This window comes from Triticum aestivum, chromosome 1D (assembly GCF_018294505.1).
Source record: "Triticum aestivum cultivar Chinese Spring chromosome 1D, IWGSC CS RefSeq v2.1, whole genome shotgun sequence".
Classification (NCBI taxonomy): Eukaryota; Viridiplantae; Streptophyta; class Magnoliopsida; order Poales; family Poaceae; genus Triticum; species Triticum aestivum.
Window position 1 is genome coordinate 353,350,620 of NC_057796.1, and position 19,150 is coordinate 353,369,769.

The 19,150-nt window shown below is 44.4% G+C and overlaps 1 protein-coding gene, 1 long non-coding RNA gene and 1 pseudogene across 2 annotated transcripts; 2 read left to right on the forward strand and 1 right to left on the reverse strand.

Annotated features, from left to right (window-relative positions):
• The first annotated feature begins 9,157 nt into the window (after nucleotides 1-9,157).
• LOC123182021 (uncharacterized) lies at nucleotides 9,158-14,652 on the forward strand. Its single transcript, XR_006491967.1, has 3 exons — nucleotides 9,158-9,537; nucleotides 11,322-11,323; nucleotides 14,642-14,652. It is a non-coding gene; the product is annotated as an uncharacterized lncRNA (long non-coding RNA).
• A 1,727-nt stretch (nucleotides 14,653-16,379) lies between these two features.
• LOC123182019 (uncharacterized) lies at nucleotides 16,380-17,149 on the forward strand (annotated as a pseudogene).
• A 665-nt stretch (nucleotides 17,150-17,814) lies between these two features.
• On the reverse strand, nucleotides 17,815-18,550 carry LOC123182020 (NADH-ubiquinone oxidoreductase chain 1-like). The gene has a single exon (XM_044594453.1). It carries the CDS (start codon nucleotides 18,283-18,285, stop codon nucleotides 17,914-17,916), a length of 372 nt encoding a protein of 123 aa, XP_044450388.1. The 5' UTR covers nucleotides 18,286-18,550; the 3' UTR covers nucleotides 17,815-17,913.
• Between the last annotated feature and the right edge of the window lie 600 nt (nucleotides 18,551-19,150).

Genomic DNA, 19,150 nt, shown 5'->3' on the forward strand with positions numbered 1-19,150 from the left:
ATAGATTTTTCAGCTAAAAGATACGGTATATATATCAATGAAAGCTGGCGCCTTTGGTTCTTGGTACGACTGGTACTTTTTCTCATTTATCGGTCTAGTTGGAAAAGTTTCCCCTCAAAGATCAAGTTTTTCTTATATATTATGCCGCGCCCTTGCCCTTAACCTTCGTTTCTCTTCTATAAAAAGGCTGGACGTCAAATGTAACTGATGCTTATATTCTAAATATGACAAGCAAGAAACCTACTATTGCCGTAAACAAAAACCCAAACATTAGTAACAAACAGAGCTTTCCTATTCTAACTATTTCCCTATAAACCATGATTGATATACCAATCAAAAAAGACTTCTGAAACTAAACTATTCTATTGATTTAGGCCCGTGCTTCTTCTTCTGTTTTTGTATGCAGAAGGATGTCTAGGAGGAACAGATCACTGAGGTTAAGGATGAGAAGGTGAACGGTGAAGATAGAGAATAGATGCCATGAACAAGTGTATCAATTCAAGAGTTAAGGAATACTATTGGGAAGATTGGGCATTGGGTTCATCTTGTTATTGACCATCCCTTTTCAACACATATCTTTTAGTATACGTCTTTTTTAGTTTCTTAAAGATTTCAGATATTGCTTTTTCTGTTATAGGAAGTGTTGTGTTCCCCTTTAGGGTGTTTGTCAGTGGTGTCACCCGATAGGGTGTGTGCCCGGAAGAGAGAAGAAAAACATGTTGCTTGCTATTTCTGGTTGAAGAGCTATTTTTTCCTATCGAACACGAATTCCGAGGGATGTTTTTTGTTGTCGATTTGTAGCAATAGAAAGATAATGGAAGTGATTGAATTAGTTGGGTCATGTTGATACTAGATCCATGTCTTGATTATTCGACTTTTCCATTCCAATGCACAATACTATGCATTCCATTCCAAAGAGCGGTTTCGGTGGGTTGATACGATTTCCACTTTGACGGTCCTAAGTTGGCATTCTTTGCAAATAACTTCTATCTCGCCATAGAAAAAAAGTACCCAATTTCATGCCAAGAGACCATGTAAGGATTGTACGACCCATCCATATGATAAAAAGACTCACAAGCCTAAGAGCAATTCCTTCCTTCCCTATCATTAATTAAGGACTGGCTTGCTTCGAGAGAAAGGAAATCTGAATTCCATAGTCATCTTCCTCACGAGCTGGAACAACTAAAGGTGTAGTTTGGAAACATACTTTTTCCGTTGGATTGTGCTCCAGAGAATGGAATAGTAACACGCGCTCCCGAGAGGCGGCATTAGTTTATGGTTCGAAAGCATGATTCACTCCATCCAGCTATACTTGCATTGATATAGACGATTTGAGCCTTTGAATTTACTTACTACAAAACAAGCTATGTTCTCCTATATATTTCCTTGGGCTCGCTTTACAAAAGAAAAATAAACTACTCCTCTTGATGTGGTCAGAGCGAAGTACTAATAGGCACAGAAACAACAGGAATATCTTTCATTCATTTCATCTGTATGGTATGACACGACCTCTTTTTGCTCCCCATTTCGTTGGAACTGAGGCCTCTGTCTACCGGACCGAAAGGAGGGTCTCATGCTTGTAAACTAGCATATATCTTGCACAGAATGAACCTTCCTTCAGTCACAACAAGAAGCACTATCGGGGTCTGAATGAATAGAAAACACAATCAACACTTCATATCAAAGTCAACCAACGTTTATCATATAGAGCAGAATCTTCATTCTAATTTGATTAGCCAACCCTCCCTCGAGTTGTATGCTTTCTGATCACTCTCCTATGCTGGTTACTTTTCTTTCAAACGTTACATCGTTGCAGGTCCTCGCCCTTCAGGTTGAAGGAGATGTGTACTCGACTTCCTTTAAGTAAGTGGTAGCCCATAATAGTAGAGATGTATAACAACAGTAGCTTAACCAAAGGGATAGACTTGAACTCTTCCACACCCCCTTGCCAGAGGTTTTAAGAGAACAACCTTTTGGGGATACCAATTCCACCCATTCGCAGCAAAGGAACTAGCACTTTCTTAAGTTCTCCACCGTTCTTGCTTATTCCCCTTACTTACCCAATGAAAGATATAGATTGGAAATTGGAAGATGGTCGTCCATAGTTATCTTGTTGAAAATACCCTCCCTTACTCATCAAAACATTGGAAGCAACTTGAGATATCTTTTGGGAAGAGAGAATGACTATAGATGCTCGATATGCATATTGATCAATCGATCTCCGCGTCCTACCAGTTCGCTAAGTAGACTCACTCTACCGAGGGGCAGAAGAAGATCAAGCTGATAAGGGGAAGCGCTGAGAAAAATCTCTCTCTTATCTAAATATAAGAGCACGCTTTATCTCTATGCACACAGAAAAAGGGGATCTTGTGATGATGTAAATGGTACGTATGTGGACCACTTTGGCTCCGCCCAAAAGCCCCTGAGCCGACTATCTCCTGGCACAGCCAAAGCATTTCCTCGCCCGAGGCCTGCTCAAAGCTAACTTGAATCCGAACAGCTTGCTGCTTCTCCGAAACCTTCACCAGCTTGTGTATCCTTGTAAGGTCGCAGACCCGGCGTAAGAACGAGAAACGTGAGTCTAGCATGACATAAACCCAAACCCCAGCACTTTTGATACTTCTCATCTCAGGACAAGTCACAGAAGAGGTAAGGCGCTATAGCCAGTGAAGGAACGGGAAAGAAGAATCAGTGGAATTGACCAATAATTTATACCATTACAACTTTGAATAATCGCTAATAGCTGACACCAATGGAATATTTTTGGACCCTAAGGCTCACGTTGACTCCGTCCTTTATTGAATAGCCAAGTCATCGTGAGTAAGCGTACGATCCATCATACAAACGTCCCTAAACCTCAGTAAGCCTTTCTAGATGATGCATTTCCCTTCTTATCTATCGATGTATTCATCTGAGGCCACAGGCAGGTATATATCTACGAGTGGTTTATATAAAGGAGGGTCCTGATAAGAATGTTGTTCGGAAAAGGCGAAACAAGTTGTGTTGACTGAGGCTCAGAATACGTTCTTGCACCACTCCTTTCAAACACACATACCCTTTCTTCTCACAAATGTGAAATTCCGGAACTCTGTGTGTAATTGTTGCAACAACGATAGGGACTCTGCCGAGGGCTCCCCGGTAGGTTCTAGTCTCTCTTTATACTGCGACTGGAGCAAGGCGTAATGGGCTGTGTGGTATGTTGATCAAGGAGGTGCTGCATTGGCTGTAGCTGCAAGAGGTCTTGAGACAGAAATTATGCCATTATTGCTTTTTTCATTTAAAAGCTTGAGTCAGTTCTATCTAGCTAAGTTATTCAATAAAGTAGATCGAAGTGTGTGATGCTTGTGAGTTTGGCAACTACTATATACGATATTTATAACAATACTTGATACTTGATTTATGACTTCCTCTACCTAGACCCACACCTACTTTGAATTAAACTTAACGGAGCGGCGGATCCAATAAAAAGGGACTACATTCCAATCCTACTTACCAGAATAAATAGTTGTATGGCATTCGAACCCCACCTTCATGGTTGTATTCTAATTAGCTGGAAATGTATGACCTAAGCTTCTCAACAGGCATTCACTCAACAAAGCACTTAATGAGTTTTCTAATGGCTTGAAAGACTACTATGTTTCTTTTAAGCTTAGTTTCAAAAGAAAAGCAAAGGGGAATGCGGGTCCATTTCGTAACGCTTACGGTGATAAAGAAAAGTAACTCCCATCCGCATGAGAGGCATCGCTACCGGGCCGGGCCTCGATTCCTTTCCTTGTCTCCATTCTCATTGATTCGCTTCTTCGCGCAAGCACTTGGTTCGCCCCTTACTATAACCATCCCACTCAATCTTTTACACCGATGTTTCGTACTCTCTCGACCAGGTCATCATAAGAAAATACTGCCAAATCTTTCCGAAATGAGAGAAGGAGGGAAGGCGCGCTACAACTAACTGCTGAAAAACGCAAGATTAGCGCTAAGAAGCAACCCTAGTTTAAGTACTAGCGTCCCACCCCAACGTTCTTGTACTTCAAAATACTCTCCCCAGATTGCTGCTCGCCTCAGCCAGACGTGGCTTATGTAGTGGTTGACATTCCTACGTGCTCCGACTGATCCCCACTGGAGATTATATGAGGGGTCTTGGAAACTGTCGTGACGCTTTGGTGACGAAGGTCACCGGGGTGACTATGGAAGGATTCCGTGGTAGTCTCTAACTCCCTCCAACTCAATCAATATCAAGAACATGTCGTGAGCATGGGGTTTGGTTAGGCTTGGCTGAGTTTGTAAGAAAAGATAGTAGGTTGAGGGGCTTCATTGATTAGTAAACCTACGGTGCTGGTAAGGTCGGGACCGTGGTCGTCCGTCTTCGCTTTGCCGGCCGATAAGATCACTGAGATTGACCAACCAGCTGGGTAGGTTTGGCTATTCCTTTCTATTGAAAAGGAGTCAGCTGTCTGCGCGAGTCACCTTCCTTAGGCTCTGAGTCACCTTCTTCTAAGCTCCCTGGATGACACGGCATTCTCGTTCTATAGGCCGGCCGTACTTGTGATGGTTCCCCAGGATCCAATAAATACACTTAGGTCTACGTTGTCGCGATATTGTTCTATGGAAGCGGGTGGGCTACTTTTTAGAAGTTCGACCCGGTTTTCATTAAAAAAATCAAAAAGGGGGAGGGCTTGACCTTTCTAACGCATATTCTGTCGTACCGGCATGGCCCCACTGATTTGTTTTCGATCGGAGAATCAAGCAGCGCAACCCGGTTCTACTTGACTAAGCCCCGTGCTCGTCCAAGGAGGGAGTTTGCTTTACCCAACTCCCCTTTTTGATAAAAAGGCAAAAACCTCCGACTCGACATTCATGAGTTTCGAATGAAGAATGAAGAGTGCCTTGCCTCTCTTTTTTTTCCCTAAATCTTGGATTTGGAAGTTCGTAAACACCCACCCCTTGTTTAAGTCAGAATGAGTCCCCGAGACATTGGCTTCCGCCAACAGTGAACTATTAAGGATCGCATCCCGCGCATATTCTACATTATAGCCTGCAACTAATTCAGCTTCCGTTTCTGGGAGATCAGACAGAGCTCGATTAGTTTCTGCTAGACGAGGAATAAGGAACATAACCAATACGGGGAACAAAGGAATACCAGACCATATCTGCTTTTGTGCCATGACAATCTCACTCTAATTACAGGGACCTACACATATTAGTACAGTATACCGGGGTCCCCGGCCAGAACCACACGTGCAAGTTTCCCTGCATGTGGCTCGTCCGTGCTTTTATCCGAGGCGCTGCCTGCGACTCTGCATGGGAGAAGAGGGCTGAACTGCAAACTTTCGTGTTCAGAGCATTGTATTGTCTAAGGGAGTAGGGTGAGTAAGCTGCGCCTACCAAGCTAAGCTTTCGTCAAAAAGGCGTCACTGCTTCCTTTTCGGCGCCCGCCCTTTATTTAGATGTTGGGGCAAGGCAAGCCCAAGGAAAGTCTTGGTTGGCGCTCCATCTCGGCCGGCATCCTGCTCTCGAGAGGGTGTGGTCCTTGAGCGAACTAGTCATGTGCTGTGTTGCCCCAACGCAGGGGCATTTGGTGAGGAGCTACGGTCTGGTGGTTGACAAGCCACTGATCGGAGGCGACTGGACTGGAGTGCTTTCATCAAATGATGCATGTGGGCTGAGCCATTCCCATACCAAGTGGTGGCCCGATTCGGCCTGGCCTGGTCGGAAAGAGATTCTTAATCTCGAATATGCGCACCGAGAATAGATATCTATGTTAGCTAGCGGGGGTGGGCTTTCCCCTGGTAGTCCCGCTGTGTCCTCTGACAGTCCGTCTCGTCTCATCTTTCTTTGGCTATACTTGTAGCCAGCCATATTAGCTCCACATTCCACCCTTTTTGATTTCTGACAAAAAAGGCAGTCATCAGTCGCCCCCTTTCCTATTTAGCTTTGCTTGCTGCCTATTATGAGAATAGGTCCCGGTTCAAGCGGCCCGCCTTTCATCATCATCTATACCAGCTGCCACGCACGATCCCATAGGAACGATTTCATCGCCCTAAGAAGCAAAACGCGCCATCACCTACAGCCCTTTCCTCTGTCGCGGACTTTCACGAAATGAAAACGGGCGGCATCATCTCATGCTCGACATTAGTTGCCCTGGTGTATATCCTGGAGTACTCCTATGGCCGATCTGTCACCCATACATGAAGGCCTTGGCCCTGTCCCGTGTGGAGAATGCCCCCCTTACGGCACGGCTTAGTCTGTTATTTTCTTTTGTCAGAGTGGATTCGGACCGCCACTTCTCTGAAAGCATGGTTCTTGCCTCGCTCTCTCCTCCCTCCTTGGAGCTCGTCCATTTGTTGGGTCATCCCTTGCTCTCACGTTCGAGTGTTTGCTCGTCGTTTAGGCCGGTGAGTTACTTTTTTGCTCATTGCAGTCGCCTCTGGGGTTCTTCGCACCTGGGTAGTACCAGGACCCTTGTGCCCCGGACTACACTTCCCGCCCTATGACCCAAAACTCAAAATGAGCCTTGCAACGAGATGCGGACATTCCTCATGTTGCGGTTCCCTCCGGTCCGTCCCCGGGTTGGGTTAGGGGAAGATCCGAGCGATTGCCTTCGCGGATCCAAATGTGCTCACAAGGCGCACAATAAGAATAAGACCAATAGAGACTTCATAAGGGCCATATGGGCTGCAGATCGTAATGCTCCTAGAAAGGCATATTTCGAATATAGAGGACGTTCCCAACAATCCACAAGAATATCATACCCAACTATGAACCGTACGATCACATCCTCTGTCACCCCCACCGCGCTTACGGCTCTATACCCCAACCCAACTTGCTCTGGCCCTGGGTCATCCCGCATCTCTTCCTCGGTAAGCGGACCATGGAAGCTGGGGAGTATCCGCTTGGGATTGATAGAAAACAGCATATCTCCTATTATAAACACGAGGCCTTGCGCAAAAGACGAGTACTTTAGAGCCCACCAGGAAAAGGATATTGGTTCGCATCTCTATATTGATCCGCGGCGCTTCTATGAAGTTTTCCTTGTCTCCGATTTCAAAGCTGAATGGATGACTGAATCTGTCGAAGCATCATTCGATATTTGCAGATTGACGTAATGCTATGAGGAGTTAGAGTCTTCTGCAGGAAAGACATTTCTTGTAGAGTTTTGTAGATCTTTTTGCTCTACTTTTTCTAGTATTCCTTACATAAGATCTCGGAAGAGCCGATGTTTCCTTCCGTTCCCAGTAAATAGGAATTCTATATCCTCTAGCTCTTCGTGATCTGTTGTGTCTGCCTTCAACTTAGCCGTCATAGAATAGAAAGGTTTCTAACCGTTGAACAGGATACTTCTAAACGTTAAGGGGCGCTCAACCTTCCACTCAAATCCTTTTTACCAGAAGGGAGCTCGCCTGCCACGACATATAAGGGAAAAGGCAATGTGTGGAACTAGATCAAGTTTGATCTGCCACTTACACTGGAAGGGCAAGAACTAATGCTTATGAGTATTCTTCCACGGCATATAGAAGGTTAAGTACTCCAACTCGATGGCTGAGAGAAAAGTGAAATCCTAGCTTTCCCTAGAATCAGCTCTTTACTATCCTGCCCCAGGGGGTTTTTCGGAGACATTGAAACCTAGATTTAGAAGCTTTCCCAAACAAACCTTTTGACCAGGATAAGGCATACCAAAGATTTTTGGAAAGACACATTGAAATGGAAGCTCTCGAACCTATTCCGAAGTAAGTTTTGGATGAGGTTTCCGATCCGGTTGGTGTTCCGACATCCCGAATCGAGGTGGCTCTAAACTCAGGTTTGCCTACCTCTCTAGTTACAGAGGGAGGAAGAGATGCCCCCCCTATGGACCACTCCTATGTAACTCCAACAGAAAAGGGAGACAGAATATAAATGGAATATTATGGGCTTGCTCACCCTAAGCAACTGAAGGAAACTCGTATAGAAATACAGGTTTTGCTTCCGCATAAGAAAGGTCGCTACAAAGCTGGCTCACAGCAGTTCTCTCCTCTAGACTGTAAAATCATGATGGAGCTTGATGCAGCAGCCACTAGATTCCTACCTTTAGTGCTTGCCAATGGATGGTCCTTCTTTCCCTTCCGATACAAAAAAATGATTTATTGGCCTTCTCACTAGTGGTCTCAATCCTTGAGTCCAGTATGTATCTCATATCAGGTGCCCTACTCCTTTTTATAGATAGATGCGTCTGGAGACTGATAACGCTTGTGATCTCTTTCTTTTTCTATTGGTTAAGGAATGCTAATAATGAAATAACTGATAGAGCTGCTAATGGATTTCATGTCCCTCTTGATCCCCATTCTCATTGGACGTTTTGACTTAGTAGCTATGTGATTTTTCACTTTGATCCGCGTACTTTATTTCTTCTTTCACTACTTCCTTTTGTCTCTCTTCTTCGGGCCCTGTATTGGGAACCATTCTTTTCCCGGTTCCCATTAGAATAGCATTCCTTCCATTCTGCCAACCAACCATATCTCTTATCCCTAGCTCGGCTCTTTTAGAACCAATTTCCATCTTTCCACTTACAGTTGCGAAGAGCTCCCCTTCACTAGGTATGGTTGTTTTTGGTTCATAATGGTGGTCTAGGAGAACCCGAAACTAGAGCACACACGGGATATGCATTTTTTCTATGGTTTGTGATTGTTGCAACCACCTGTCTCTCTTTTTTTACTTTATCAGATATTTCATAAAACGAACTCTCTATGGATCCCCACCATAGAAGGGCAACAAGAGCTAATGGACTCAGTTAGGGCAACAGATGATAACGACTCGTCAGGTTCGAACTGACATTATTTATATACTAAGACCTATATTCCATGAAGGAGTCGCGAAACTTCTGTTAGGTTCTTATTTGAGATTCCGTCTATACGGAGCATATGTTGGTTTAGAATTGCCCAGGAATTCATTGATAGTGACTTTTGAAGTTCTAGGATTTCTAGTCTACTCCTCTTTTTCTCGATCGAGCCGCTTTCCCTCATTCTACTCGTCCAGCCCTCTTCACGAACTTGTACAATCAATGCCACAAAGATAGCAAACTCGATTATCAAATATATAAGGAAAGGGGCGACGGTTTGGCACCAGATATCCGGGGGTGTGGAAAGAGCAGCTGTGAAAAGCGGAAAACCCATCAAAAAACGACGATTGCTCGTGAAGGTTTCCACAGAAAGACCCCTTGGTTCTGGCAAATAGATCACAATTACAGGTACCTGGGAGCATACCGATGGAGTGAACAAAATACGAACAGTTAACATAATATAGTCATAGATCTTAGGTTGTAACTTGATCATGAGCGAATTTGTTGATGTTGCACCCACGAAGTATGGAAAGTGCCAAACATTGGGAACTACCCGGGGAGGAGTTAGGAGCAGGAACAAGGAGAAGCGAGAACCACTTAAATGGAGGATTCTATTGTATTTCTGCCTTTGTTCCCCATAGCAACTGGGGATCGAAAAGCACCAAATTTGATGACTTATTAAGGGAAAGACGAAGTAAGAGCATGCTATTGAAGACATTGCAACATATGTCGGGGGGGCCTCCGTTGATTGTGTACAAACAAAATACGAGTCCAAAGTTAGGGTAATAAAGGGTTTAGCTAATGGAGAAATTGACTCTTCCGGGAACCAGTAACACGTAAACCATGTCAAACCAAGACCGATCAATATCCGAACGGAACAGATTCGAACTTCTCCTAGAAAATTTTCCGGTGCGAAATTAAAAAAATGAGTAATTCAAAGGAAAAATGAATTTGAGGAATGCGCCGGACTAAAGAGACTGATTCCTTTCTCCGGGACCATTTCTTCGTTTGCGTCAGAGAATCCCGCACCCTGTTTGCAATCAATGCAAATTAACATTGCTCAAGACCCCGAGAAGGCCCTGATAGAAGTGGGACCGTCTCTTCTGAGCTTTGAAGTCCCTTTTCCATTTCCGTAATTCCTTTCGACAAAATCCCCTGCTAATCCCCCAGCACGCAGTTGTCCAACCTGGGTTTTTAGATAGTGGTTGATTGCCCTGGATTCGTAACTACTACCCTCGCCCCCCAACATCTTTTTATTATGATTCGCTCATTTTGAAGGTTCGTTCTGCTTTTGGTCTTCAAGAAATTCAGAATATTTCTGAATTCCCGTTTTTGCGCTGGGTCAAGCGTGTCCCCCTCCAGAAAATCCGTAATGGGATCGTCCTGAGCAGGCGGGGCGTCCTGAGCAGGTGGGGGTCCAGAATCAATTCCAAAGTCTAGTGCCAACTTCATGATCAAAATCAACTATCACCTTCTCGGGACTCGACCTGGAACTTCTTGCACTTTAATATGCCTCATTCAATGAGAAAGCATCTAATCGAAGAGCAGCAGTAAAGAAGCATGCTAGACTTCCTACTTTTGGGGTTTTTAAGGTGACCGATGCCTTTCAAAAGTGTGCTTTGGGCCCATCCTTAGTACTTGACGCAGAATGGAGCTAGTTATCCATTTTCAAAAGCGGATTCGGTGGTTCAAGAAGTAGAATTATGCATAGATTGCCGAAAGAAAGACGAATAAAGACGAATGGAAAGGCCTGTGGGCATGACCAAAACAAGGGCTAGTAGCACTTTTCTCAGGAATTGCCCCTGCAGACGGAGGAGAAAGGGTTTTCATCTCGCGAAGAATCAGCAGTTGTGTTGTATATTGACTAAGCTAAATACCATTTTCACTACTTTTGGCCACAGGCGAGATAGAGTTTTTTCTTGAAATTGAGTTCGGACCGATTACTCATAGAAAATGACTACAAAGCAAGGCGAAAGCATGGAGAATTCAATACTGACGAGAAGTTATTAGTTAGTGGGTGCAAACGAGCTTCTCCAACCAAGCTAGCGTGTGATTGCGATGAAATACTTTTGGGCGGGGCATTACCGATACTAAGATGAAATTCGAAATGAGAAAGGGCTTCGAGCCTCATGCTTTCCTGTTTTATTTGGTTGGGAAATGGCTCTTTCCTGATCTCTTTTTGAAATAATTATATCTCTGTTTTCTAAGTATGCCAATGTTTCCTTAGTAACAAGGCCAAAACCGGGGTTTTACAAGTTTTGACCCATTTGGATCATCCCGATCGTGCCGCCATGGAGTCTTATCTTTGTCTGGCTCCGATCTCTGGAAGCGATTAAACTTCTTCTGCGGGTTATTCTTCTACTGCTTATTGTCAGACCCTTCTTTCCTCTTATACGGGCTGGGAAAGTATTTCTATTATACGTATATTCTTAAACACATGACACCTTAGGCGCACACTTTATTCGGACAGTGGGGCACGATGCTCTAAAAGAACTTATTGAAAAAAACATAGCGGTAACGGTTGTTTTAGAAAGCACCTCTTCCTTTCCTGAAACTCAAACAACCTACTAGGCTACTAAAAGGTTAATCCAGACGAAGAAGATAGCGAGAAAACGACTCCTCAAGCCGAAGTAAGGGCGGGACCATCTTCTTTTCTGACTGTTTGGAACTGCTCACAAGGCCTAAACCTTCCTGTAATCCCTGGAGCTTCGTCAGAGCTTTTCCTTCCCCATAGGCCAGAGCTCAATTTACCTTCACCACAACTCTAAAATAAGGAGAATCAGCTCGAGATAAAAGGGCTCGCACTCAATTGATCCGGGTCAACACTTCCTGTATCTGGTTTCGGCTTTATTTTGACTCCTTGTAGGGGCTCATGACAGTCATGTAGGGGATCCAAAGGCTCTCGAGCAGTAGCGGCAGCGGGGCGGGAGAGTTGGTTATTCAATTGATCCTCTGATGTTGGCCCTTCTGCATCATCCAGCAAGGCTCGGAAGTCTGAGCTATTAAGGTGCGGTTGACGGATAAGAGGCCTTCGATATGTTAAGGGAGAGAGGGGAGAGTCATTCCAGAGTTGGGTGGGAATCGTTGATAGAAATTTGGATTTTCCCTGAGGTACGATAGCGTCTGAAATAAACAATGGTGATACGGAAAGTGAATGTGGTAAAGGATACCAAGAGTAGGTTCCCTGAATGATTTTTAGGCGTATTTTCTTTGAACAAATAAATCTATAAAGAAAATAGGATGGATCTTCCACCTATGCTATGAGTGAATCTTATCATCACTGGCGAGTGGTATCGTATCACCGTCTTCGTCCTGAAAACTTCTGCAAAGCTAAGCCAGTGTAAGCTTTGACACTACTTATATTCGCTACAAGTATTACACTCGCTTCGTTACACTCTTCTCTTATGCTTCGCGCTTCGCATAGGCTAAATAAGCCGCTCATCCCTGGCGAATCCTACCCACATAGGAATGCGGAACCATCGGGGAAAGGCAAAACATATTCAATCCCAGGAAAGAAGTCACTGGTTCGATAGGACCAAGGAGAGGACCGTCATCACCTTGCCAACGAATTCAAGGCCTTAGGAAAATCATCCTACAATGGACCGTAGGGACTGAGAACGAAGAAGACATAAAAATAAGGTTAGGGGGGATAAAAAGAAAACCTCCTCCCATTCAAAGTCGTCTTCAAGTACCTTTTTGATTCTTTACCGAGTATGGATGGATCAACTATAGGTTCGAGTTTAGCCAAGATACGTACACGGCTAAGTGTATGAAAATCCAAGAGAGAATCAGAAAATCTAAAAGCTAGGAAGGAGAAGACCGGGTGATTGAATATGACTTGCTAACAGATCCTACTCTTCCTTAAGCGCTAGTTCTATTCACGATGGTTCAGTTTCGAGAGCAGCTAAAGTAGTTACCTAATAAGATAGATGAATATTCCACGATCTACGATTATAAAAATCTTCTTATAGAAGTCTAGTTCTTTCTTCTTTTAGAAAAGGAAGTCTTGCTCTCCTTTCTTGCCGCTACTTGCGTTGCGAGCCAATCTTCAAACTGTTACGGAGAAGTCGTTTACTGATTAGCTGCTTGAACGTGGAAATATTTCGGCATATCTGCTCTTAGGTTAGTACGAGAACTCGACTCTACTCGTGCTATAGTCGAGGATGTACTTATACTACTCTAAAGAGGGATCAATTAATGGGGTGCATTTTTCTTAGGGCAATTCTAGGCAAGACCTTGAATCACAGGGTTTGTTCCTGGCAACCCAGCATTCTTTATCTTGGCGTAGATTGGTGTGATGGGACGGATGCCGTGAAAAAGCTTTTTTCTTTGACCGGAATCAACAGGTGTGAACCCATCTAGGATGAGTCAAACATAGGGGGAAGGGCCTCCTGGCAATATCCGGCATACTAGTAATCGATTATTTGGCCTTTTGCGATCGAACAACCTATGAACAGTTGTAGCCTACATAACCTACCTACCCAGACCAAGGGAAGAAGGTATCAGATCACTGTAGTTCTAGACCCCTTTTTTCAAATAAAGGAAGTGACAACGTTTGCCCGAAGAGGTTGAATCAATAGTAAGAAGATACCACCCAGGCACAGAATCCGAAATAACAATCAGGAATAGGACTAGGAGAATGAGGTCTAATTTACGGAGTCAAGCTGTAATTGGGCTTAGTGCTCCGATTGCGCCTTAGGACTAGGACTGATAGGTAAATGCCCCTTACTCAACCAATGAAGGCGGGTAGGGCTTTTCTTTCTTTTGTTTAGGATTGGCAAGAGGATGGCTGCCTCGGCTTCAAAGCTGTTAGAGAATGCGCTCTTATCACTACAGGGACGCGAGAGAAATTCCTCGAAGGTAGTATTAAAGGGATGGGGCATTACCGGTGTTAGCGACGAAGGGATTGTTTGCAAGAGAAGGTTGCCCTATTAAGATACGAACAGGGGGCATGCCATGCATAATAGTAAAAAAAAGGGCAGAGAAGAGGATTGAGGGACAGAAGGAGCTGGAGGCCAACAAGGAATAGAAGAAGCTGTTCCACTCGTAGCTCTTCTTTTTTTTAAAGCTTAACTCACATTTCGGGAGCGGATGCTGCTCGAGCTAAAGATATGCCCCCAACTCTTGAACAGCTCTCACTTGCCTTGGCCGATACTTAGATGACCGACTGTTAGGCATGGTTACCAATGATTTCACAGTATATATCTTGTTTGGTGAGCCAACCGGCTTCACCCGAGGATGAAGGTAGTAGAACAAAGAGGAGCCGCATCTTTTCCTGGCCGGAGAGGAATCAAGGTCCATCTCATTAAGGCCGAACATTTAGTCTCGTTCCCGATAACAATAGGGAACATCTGGTCTTGTTTGGTTTTTCTTTCAAGGATTTTTTCTTTCTTGCAATTCTGCGAACTTTGAATGCATCATTTCCTCCATTTCTCGGAACTTATCGCGGAATCTAGGCCCACTAGGACTCGGCGGGATTTCTGGTAAATCAAGCTCTCTCAGGGGTGGAAGCCAGCCCCCACTACTCGATGTTATCACTCTGCAGGATTCGACAATGGATTTGTCTTCCTCAGTCTCTTCGAACTTTTCCAATCCTGCTATTTTCCCCAAGTCTTCTTGAGTAATATGATCCCTGAGGGTCAATCCTTTCCCTTCCCCCCTTTGCCCTTTCAAATGAAAAAGAACTACCAATGCAAAAAAATGAAATGAAATGAACAATTGCTACTTCTTTATTAAATTACACCGAAAAGAAAGTCTGTAAAAAACAAGAGCCAACCTAAAACTTAACTACCCCTTGCCCTCCCACTGAACCCTTCTTTCTATCCAAAAAAGGAAGAGCACACCAAAAAATAATCCAGAAAAAACTCCGCAACTTACGCTCTCATTACAGCGGCACCTGTTAAAGTGGAGGCAAGAAGGAAAAGACCAAAAAGAAGGTTTTTTAATACCTCTGACGAACCGAACCAAGAAGTCTGATCATCCTTGCCCGTCCCCCTCTTCTGTCAACCGTTGAAAGAGCATAGCCCAGGAATGAACCATATCGATCCAAGGTTGCAAGGAAAGAAGAAAGGTAAACCAGACCATAGGAATCTTCTGATGAAGTCAATCAGAGAGGACGGTTAGGTTCTTTGTTGCCTCATCTGCTTAGCTTATAGAATTACACGGTTTATCACGATAGACATTCCAATCAATGGTTGGACGATCAATACCATCGAACTATTCCATTCCACTGCTGAATGACGGAAACGGAAGCTTTTTCTTACTGATGGACTGATCCTGGGAGTTCAGACTGACGGTTAGATGGTTGTTCGCTTGTGTGCTTATTTTCCTTCCCCACTCAAAAACAAGTGTTACAGAATGTTCTTCAATTCAAATAGGTATGATCCCGTCCATCCTTCCAGAGCTAGGCACCTGCTTCAGAATGAGAATCTTCGACAGAGATCGTTCCTTCAGTTTAGCAATCAATTAGATCCATACTGACTTAGCTTGAAGCATGGCTTGCCGTTTCGAGGCTCGATGCTACTCTTGGGAACATTATTGATACATCGACTTTCAAGCATCTCGTAGTTGAGCGGTACTGCCATCAACAGTACCAAGATGGAAAGGGACTGCTGAACATGGATAGAACGAGAGTCGAACTCGCATGTCTCTCTTTTCCTGTTAGTTAGGAAAGAAAGCCGATATAAACAGCTCCATATTAGCGAATTGCCTCTGACTACTCTTCCCAGGCTGGTCAAACTATAGGATTCCCATTCACTTAGTAAACTTATTGGACAGACGGGTCAACCACTTGACCGAGGGGAGTAAGGTTCGTCACCACAGTCCCGATAGAAGGTCGAGTTTAAAAACAAACCGAAGACAAAGCAACGAATGAAAGGAAGGACGGCTCGCTTCACTTTACAACCAGGGCGGGTCTCGCTGCCGGATCAATGCGCAGGACGCACGATCTACAAACAACAATAGAGAGAGCCAACCAAGAACGAAAGAACCTGGAAACAAACCCGCGAGCGAATACCAAACAGAGTAAGAAGGAGGAAGGGCCGAAGGCGGCTTACTAAGCGAGAAGGCTCCAAGCAATAACGCATTAGAAGGGAGCTTGCTGCTTTGCAACCTAAGCGGTATAGCTAAGCTTACTCATCAAGGGCCGATAGATAGAGCTGCTCTTGTTGCTAATGGAGAAAGATTGGAGTGAAGTTTAGTATGCTTTCTAAGATCAGAGGAGGAAAAGAATGAAGGTGTGGGCGGGAAGGAGGAGGCAAGGCCCCCTCAATGTGTATTCGACTACTCATTACGGAACCACCGATTGATCCGATTAGACTTCCCGCGGGGTAGCGCGGGGAACTTGCTGAATCAACTCCTTGGAATCGGAGGCCTGACTGAGGGTCAATCCAATGGTAACCTCAACCTAGGAATGCCTGTTTCACTTCCTTGACAGAGCCAACTGAGATGCTCTGTCTCGATGTTGACCTAACATGGATTGATTCTAAATTATGAATCCAAAATCCTGATCTCGCAAAGGATCCGCAATAGCTGTGTGTACTCGAGGACTCTTAGGGAAAGAAAAGCACTTTTCTCTCTCAGCAGTTAGACCGGCTATGGGTGGGTTGGTTATATACTGCGCCTTCCTTCTTCGAACCTTTTGGTATGTATTGCCCCCTAACTATAGATCAGATCCACCGGACCAGAAACTCAATTCCGCACTGCTGCTGAGTCGTCGGACTTATCCACCTCAGGGATTCGTGGAATTTCCATTTTTGAATTGCGTTGGGGGAAATCTACCAAAGCTAGGCAGATAGATAGACTCCTTTCCCGCTGCTAAGGGAGAGCAAGAAACTAAATCAATTGATTTTTTTTCACCAGCGCCCTTTTTTTGCGGGTACTAAGAGTCCTCTCACTACCAACCAGCAGACATCATCATCTGGCTGGGTCTTGCCGGTATCAACAACGAGAAAGAACCAAATGGAAACAACAACTAACTATGGCTCTTGGCCCAGACAACATCCTAGGCATAGGGGAGATCAAAACAAGAAGTCACGCCTAGACGACGATGCCCGTCCTGGGCTGCAGTAAGTAGATCGAGAGGTCGTTCTGCCCCTTGTCCCCGAAGATGGGTAATATTGCTCCAACTTTTTTCTAGAGGGCCTAGCTGGCGAGCGATCCCAGTCCGCGGCAGAGAACAAGACAGCAAGCGAGCGTACCTTTGTTCGCTTCTTTTCCACCAAGCACAAAAGTTTAAGGAGAACTGTAGGTCGGTGGCTACCTAAGGAAACTCCGATTCGATCCACCCCCCAGCTGGGAGGCATCTACCTCATCCCAATCACAAGGAGAGGTTCACCATGATGGGGGGTCAGGTACTCTAATTCTTTGCGTTCCGGAAAGAATGAAATGCATAGGGGACCATCCTTTTTTTGCGGCATGCTCTCTGATTTACGGATTCGCAGGGGGCCGAGGGCCAGCCTTAGTTGACTGACAATGACAAAGGCTTGCGAAACAAAGTAGCGCCTTTGAAATGGAATCTTAATTAACTATCAGTGGTGCGAAGCAGCTTAGCCCCGGGGAGCTAAAGGTTATACCTTTGTAAGCGAACTGTGGTTCTTCTATGTAGGGTATTCCTCCTTTACTCTCTTAATTAACGTCGAGCTAAGTGACTTTGTGTAGCGTAGTAGAATGAAGGCTACGTACGCACCGACACTCTCTTATCCCTAAGCCTCTTCGCTAACTCGCTCGCCTACAAAAATGAGTAGGCGAGGCTAGGCAAACTCAGCCGCTGACTTTGACTGTACTGTAGTAGACTTTCTAGCCTTTTATTTTAGAACCCTTTCTCATGTTCTTTCATCCATCAAGTAGGCGAACCGTCAGGTCCTTAGTAGCGTTGACAAAGAAGAAGAGCCGGTGAAAAAAAAAAGAAAGCTAGAATTTCCAATAGTGAGACCAGCTTGACAAGCTACCTTTCCTCTTGATATGAGGTGCGAAGAGAAACATCTCTTTTTTATGACTTCCACTTCTCGATCCCGGCCCGGAAAAGTGACCGACCCCTTGATGAATGAAAGAAAGGGTTTATGAGCCCTAGCCCTGTAAGCCCACACCTGTGTAGAGTAGATCGTTCAACACCTGCGGCACAAACCCATTTTTGACCAATTGGTCCGTATATCATAGGCGACCGAACGGCCGCCCCCCGTCTTACTAGACCAACCTGCTATAATTATTCCATAAACACCTAGCGAAGATATGGCAAACAAATAAAGTAGCCCTATGTTCGGATCTGACAATACCATACCATAATCAAAAGGTACAACGGCCCAAGCGACCAGACTTAACATAAATGTAGCCACTGGAGCCATTCTAAAAAGGGAGAAATTAGCACTACTTGGTGAAATAGGTTCTTTTAGAATCAATTTCAAACCATCTGCTAGAGGTTGTAACAATCCGAACGATCCCACTACATCAGGACCCTTTCGACGTTGCACAAAAGCCATTACTTTACGTTCAGCTAGCACTAAAAAGGCTACTCCTAGTAGAAGTGGTAGAATTAAACAAAGTATTTCCGCTGGAACAGCTATGTACGTTTTCGATTTTCTATTCACTCATGATCGGGCCTGACCTGGTCGACCCGATCAAACTATTTCACTTATGATCTGGCCTGGTTGACCCAATCATGATATTGAAGGATGGGACCTTTTATCGAAAAACTCCGGATCCCGAGAAGTTTTGAAGATGGTGCTCATGTTACGTTACTTCGAATGGAATCCTCACTTGACTAAGCATAAGCGAAAAGGTGGCTGAGAGTAAGCAATCCCCTTTCCTAGTGGTTGAGTCATGATCAGAAATATTGCGAAAGAAAGTGAAATGTCCTATCGTTGTCCCAATTTGGGTAATCCACGATGTCTCCATTTTATGTATCCATCTTGACTCGTTTTCGGTGTATCGATAGTTCGTTGTATTACACTTTGAACTAACCTAGAGGCCGTGCTTAGGCGAAAATCGATATCAGTGAAGTAATCCCGGAACTCTAGAAATTGTGAAGAATTTATTCCATTTTGTTAAATATCGCGAATACAGTGGAAAAAACTCTAGAACATTCCTTTGAATGGAATTGTTCATTGGGTTCGACTTGTTGTTCGACAAAATAGAAAGTTGTCTCTCGTATGTTATTGTAAGGTGATTCATTCATAATATTTCTTATGTGCGGTTTCAAGATGCTAAAAAAGTAGATTTGGTAATCGGCTTTTGAGCTCCATTATGTGGACTTCATGAATTTGTGAATTATGGACTTGGCGGTAGTGGTCAATACTAACTGCACCGTCTAAATGCTCCCTGACCAAGTTGCGTACTCGTCAGGGT